At 39.7% G+C, this 6,000-nt stretch overlaps 1 protein-coding gene across 2 annotated transcripts in view; it reads left to right on the forward strand.

The window, feature by feature from the left end:
* Window positions 1–1,979, forward strand: part of LOC126386342 (uncharacterized protein KIAA1755 homolog) — a 49,829-nt gene extending 47,850 nt beyond the window's left edge. For both annotated transcript variants that reach the window (XM_050038615.1, XM_050038614.1), the window contains exons 23-24: window positions 1,038–1,094; window positions 1,252–1,979. In XM_050038615.1, coding sequence (XP_049894572.1) covers window positions 1,038–1,076 — 39 coding nt within the window. In that variant the 3' untranslated portion in view covers window positions 1,077–1,094; window positions 1,252–1,979. The remainder of the gene's footprint in view (window positions 1–1,037; window positions 1,095–1,251) is intronic.
* Window positions 1,980–6,000: the final 4,021 nt, after the last annotated feature.

Consider the following 6,000-nt stretch of genomic DNA (forward strand, 5'->3'; position numbering starts at 1 on the left):
CACTAATGCATTTTTTCTTAAGCCTAGTTCACATTACACGATTTTCACCATGATTTTGATGTCGCAGAGGATCTTGAGAGCCACCTTGGGTCAGAGGTGAGTCGCAGATAGTCTGCCACGACGAGTCCTCATATGTGAACAAGCCTACGAGCAAGTCGCCCCCTCGTCTGAGACTGGGACTGGATATCTGGCATGCTAGAAAACTGGAGAAGTGTGACACGACTGACAAAGAGCATCAGCCAATGAGAGGTGGGATACGTCCCACGTCAGCACGCAGGAGGACGGAAGAAATGTGAGGAGGACAAGCTGCAGGGTTTCCACTTGCCAAGTCCGCTTATTAGCCGTGACTTTGGGCTTGTTTCTAAAGTGGAGTTGCTTATTTGGGCTTGCTCTCTAAACGTCGCCTTTCTCTATATATATCTGTCTAATAAGTTATTCAAACGCATGATAGTCGCTTCTTTTGGGCTTGTTTCCATTGCCCTGGTTGCTTGTTTTTCTCACAAGATCTGGCAACACTGACAAGCCAGCCGGCCAGCAACAACAACAGTGGCGGCGTCCACAGGATTACGGGGAGCGCGTAGTGTTTGAACCCAGGCCTGATTCAATACTGGGAAGAATATCCATGCCTTTACAATGTGTCCTCTCCAAGTTAAAACACGTAGTTTGGTGACGTCACCGTGTTATCTGGGACTCTATCGGCGAGGGCTCGGTGGAGAAATCTTGTGGTGTGCACACACAGGTCGTAACACAGTTGGCTGACAGAAACACACGTCGCCAGGTATGAACACTCAAAAGATTACGATAGTCTCCGCGACGCAAAATCAGGGTGAAAATCGTGTAATGTGAACTAGCCTTTAATCTCAGAGGTTAAGAGCACAAAATACCTAATGCAAACAGAAATTAAACTACTTCAAACTGTCTCTGTTCTCCTTATACTGAAAAATCTCTTTCTACTACAAGGGGAAGTTCCTCATATGAATGATTTATCATCTGTTGGGATTAATATTAAATTAATAATGTCCTTATGAATCTTTCAGGTACAGACCACTAGTGTTGGAAAATCCACTGAGGTTTGACCTATGATACGGTACAAGGTGAGTGCAGTGCAAATATACATCACCCATCTTTCTTAAACTTGTATATAATTCGACTAGTTTTTGAACAGTTAGTTATTATGCGTACATTAATTATGAACTGTTCTGCTGTGGAAAGAAAGTCAGTCAGTTTAAAGATCTTCTTTTGTTTCTACAGATTTGGAGGCAACCCAAGAAAAGCCGTCTGTTGGTGTCAGCATTGAAGATGAAACTGTTTCAACAGACATCCTTTTATACCAGCTGTCACTGTAATCCATTACCACTCTGTAAATAGACATTCTTTTATAATCTTACCACTAAAACAATAGGTCGGAAGGTGCCTGTGAATGTACTGTACTTAAACGGCGATACATTTTTAAAATGCGTAACTGACATGGCATTCATAGTGCACTGTAAATCAGTCTACTTTCATAGCTTATGCAAAGTATGATAGAGTTGCTGCGGTTTTACTATTTATAACACAATGCTAAACCTTACAGTAGTCAAAGAATGTGGCTGAATAATCCTGACGTGCCTCCTCCTGATCCCAGAGGGGTTTATTAAAATCTTCTGGAGGTCTGTGAAGAATTGTGTCACAAAGAGAGTAGACTTCATGATGCCGTCTATTATGTCCTATATGTACTGACTTGTGTACAGATTTATCAGACTTCATTACCGTACACGTTTCTTACTTGTTTCCATTGAAAATAAAACACATTCACTCTGTTTTTTCTTTTCGTTAACTGTTTTGTATAATCTAACATGTTACTGGAATGGAGGCATGTAACACTTGTATGTCTTTGTATTTGAAATACAGAACTTTTGCAGTGATGAAGAGTATTTTGGCTTTGATATGTGTTTTTACTTGCACCACAATATTTTTTGCAATAAACTTAAAGTGGACATAGACAAGCTGTTTGCGTTAACTTATCATTATGAAGTCAATGTAATGCCTGTAGAATAATGACATCATCTGCATTTAGATTGGTTCCCTACAAGCCTCACTTTCTCTATAATTCTGTCTGCTACGGTGTATGGTCTGTGGCCAAAATGAAGACTCAATTTGCGATACAAAGGAAGGGTGTCAACCATTGCAACCAAAACAGGAAGTGAATAGCATTTTTGTTTTCCCTGATAGCTATCGGTGGCTATCCCCAGGTACCAAAGAGTATCATTGTGAGTTCTTTGCAGTTACTGTCCTCAGTAGCAGAAATGGTGGACAGTGGAACAACCGAAGTAAGTAAGTAAGTAAGTAACCAAAGAAAAAAAATGGAAAGTTATCCACCTGACTTTGCGACAGCCATACCAATAATAATACCACTTGACACACTAAGGGGGGAAGCTAAAATGTTGTCTGTTTTTACTTGAACCAACATGCTTACAGTCAGATTTAAATGTCTAAACTCAAGGATGGTGGCTGGTATGTGTTTTCAATTTGCATTTGCCAAATATTTCCATTACTAGTGCAGATGAGGCATTAGCAGAGCAATTCATGTATTATACATATGTTTAACATACATTGTTCTCCAGGTACTCCGGCTTCCTCCCACAATCCAAAAACATGCAGGTTAATTGGTGACTAAATTGTCCGTAGGTGTGAATGTGAGCGCAAATGGTTGTTCGTCTCGATGTGTCAGCCCTGTGATAGTCTGGTGACCTGGTGTACCCTGCCTCTCGCCCAATGTCAGCTGGGATAGGCTCCAGCACCCCCAAGACCCCTAATGGGATAAGCAGTTACGGAACATGAAGGAATGAATGAATGAATAACATACATGTGACATGTGCTGTAACATATGATACAGATGTATTTCCCTGATTAACTGAAAATGAACCATCAGCACATCATGTTTTCTGTATTTCAGGTAAATAAGAAAAAAAAAACCCACATAAAACTTTCATCATAAAATGTAGGGGATGACTTGTTTTTTCCACAATACTGACCTTTAAAACGTGCAGAGAAGAAAATGAAACATTGTAGATGTCAAGTCTCACCTTACTGAATCACAGACATTTGGTGTAACCACCAACAATCGTATTTTAAAGGAAATCTTATCCTGAATTGCTCTTAACAGGTACCTCCCTCAATGTCAAAGGCCATGATTTTCGAAATTTGGAGAAGTAAAACTTCCCTTTAATCATTTTTATGGAGCATTCTTCAGATCATGGATGGATTACTGAATGGCCCTGCCAGCATTCTTCAGATCATGGATGGATTACTGAATGGCCCTGCCAGGCACAGACCTAGCCCCCCCCCCTTGCCCTCACCTCCAAAATGCTTCTGAAATAAACAAGAACAGACCAGGAAGAGACTCAAAATGACCACAAAGAGACATGAAGAGATACACAAATACACACATACTAAGTAAAAAAATGGGCAACCCCTCAGACACTCAAAATGATGACAGAGAGACACAAAGCCACCAAAAAAAACACAAAATTACTTCTAAGTCAAGAGGTGGTGGGGCCTTTTGCATATCTGTGTACAGGGGCCATTTTCTAATAATCCACTCATGCTTTAAACCCACAAGTTTCAAAGACACCCCTCATCCTTCTTTTAGTTTTTACACACACATTTATTATGAAATCTGGAAGCGAGTGCAGGCGATAGATTGAACAGTCTCTCTGAAGCCAAGCCTGCCTTGGCAAGGGCACTCAGTCATTTCCACTGTGAGGTTTGGACAGAGCTCTGGCTTTGGTTTCACTTCTGTTAATCACTGAATTCACTTTCCTGATGTCATGCCCAACTCTGGAGCCAAGACGCATGTTTGTGGTTAATACTAGTCTGCCCGGAGTGCTTCAGACCATACCACTGGCTTCATCCTCTACTTTTATTGACATTGTTACAATTACAAATTCACTATTGACTTTACTTTTGGTGTGTAATTGGTACCTGTTGTCAACTTTTATAGTGGAAACTGTTGGTACTGAGCACAGGACAAGTGCTGTAACAGGCTTTTTACTTCATCTGCCCAAAGAAAGAAACAACGAAACTTTAGCAGTGACTTCAGAAGTTGTTGTTTTACAATGTTCCTTTTGTGCACTTGAACCTGTGTACACCTCCCTCTTCACCTCACCATGCACCATGCATTTTCTTTGTAATGTATCGCCTTTAACCTGACAGATGAAATCACTTAAAGGTTGAGGCTGGTGTTATTCTAGATTATTTGGGTTGTCGACAAATGACGAAAACCAACAACTTGTTCATTCCTACAGAAATTTTTCTTACATTGTTCATTCTGTACTGAGGATGGAAATCTTTAAATGGGTGATACATAAAGTCAGATAAATGAATATTACTCAAATAGTGGGACATAATGCATTTGTTGAGGACTGTTTTCAGCCATGGACTATTGAGCCTAATGAGTATTTACAGCATCAGGATGGTGCTCTGTGGGATTTACTCAAATCACAGCTCCCATGTCCATGATAATAAAGGAACGTGTCACCCAGTGTGGCATGTGGCTCATTTGTGTTTTTAATTAGTTTTTGGACAACAATGGATGTCTGTGATGCTCATGAATAAGATACATGCTTTCAGCACACAGGCAATGTTTAGTTTAGGATCAGATAATTTACTTTTTATTATGTCTTTTCATGGGATTTGTTGACAATACCTCACCAAATAACAACTCTAAATAAAAAATGGGTTCTATGGCTTCCAAAGAATCTCTCTTAAACTTGATAAGGCTTGTTCCCAGTAAGTGTTTTGTTCCTTGGAAAATGAATGTACTCCTTCAAAATAAAGCTGTATATTTGTCTTTTAAAAGTTAAGGACAATCAACCTGTTTGAAGAACAATTGATCCCCTGTGATGGCTGTGCCCACAGCCACACAAAAGGTTGAATGACTTACCAACACCATTACCACAGGTTCAGCTATCTTTGATTTGCCGTCACTTAAAATATCTACAACACCAGTTTGTTTAGTTTAAAATTTATTAGCACTTTGACAACACACTGTTCTCTGGAAAAAGCGCACACATTTAGTTTACATTGTTACATTGTCATTTTGCTATTTGCTTTGTAAGTTACTAATTCATTTTTCTTTGTCTTTGAGTTAGCCTACCTGAAATCACTTCCTGGTTGGAGTTGGGCAAAAGACGAGACTGAGGGCAGAGCCTGGTTATATGCAGAAGGCCATAGTCTTGGTTATTGTCTATGTAGCCTACATTTTCCTCTTGGTCTGATCAGACGGTATATAGCCTACTGTATGTTGCCCCATTGTCTCATTTTGTTAGGTCTGTTTGTTACCATCTAGTTTTGTTTGCCTTATTTTTCAGAAGAGTTATGGTTTGTTGACCTCTTTTAAGGGCCCTAAAACTCAAATTCTGTTATCTTTAGTCATTAGCTTTGTAAAAATATTATTTGGGGAAAATAAACCCACTTTTTTTTTAGCTTAAAACCTGTGTTTTTTGTGCTTTGACTGTTTGGCCCACGACATCCCCTAACATGTAGACACATAACACATTAACTCAACATGTTAACTGTACTGTATCATTAACTGTAAAATAAGAAAGCAAATATATCAGTATGTGAATCCTTAACTCTCATAGTTATTAACTAGCCTATATACTAAAAAAAAAGTCAGTCATAGCTTTTGGTTTTGGTTTTGGTGCAGCACCCCAAGATTTCCAGTGGTCCCATCTGGTCACCCTTATGAAAAATTTTGGGGTGTGCCACTGTTTAAAACCTCAGTGAAACTATAACATGACAGTACTGGTTCAAACCTTCTGCGCCCAACAATACTGCATGCTATAGTGGCCTGCCTGTGGTTTCCATAATCCCTGTGCAACTATGTCAGCTCAATGCTTTATACCATTATTGTAAACCTGACAGAAATGACACTGCGCCCCAGTGCTGGCCCCTGACATAAGCAGTATAGGCTAGTGCTAAAGACGATGTCATCCATGGACACACAATTAGGGAAGA

Source organism: Epinephelus moara, chromosome 24 (assembly GCF_006386435.1).
Source record: "Epinephelus moara isolate mb chromosome 24, YSFRI_EMoa_1.0, whole genome shotgun sequence".
NCBI lineage: Eukaryota > Metazoa > Chordata > Actinopteri > Perciformes > Serranidae > Epinephelus > Epinephelus moara.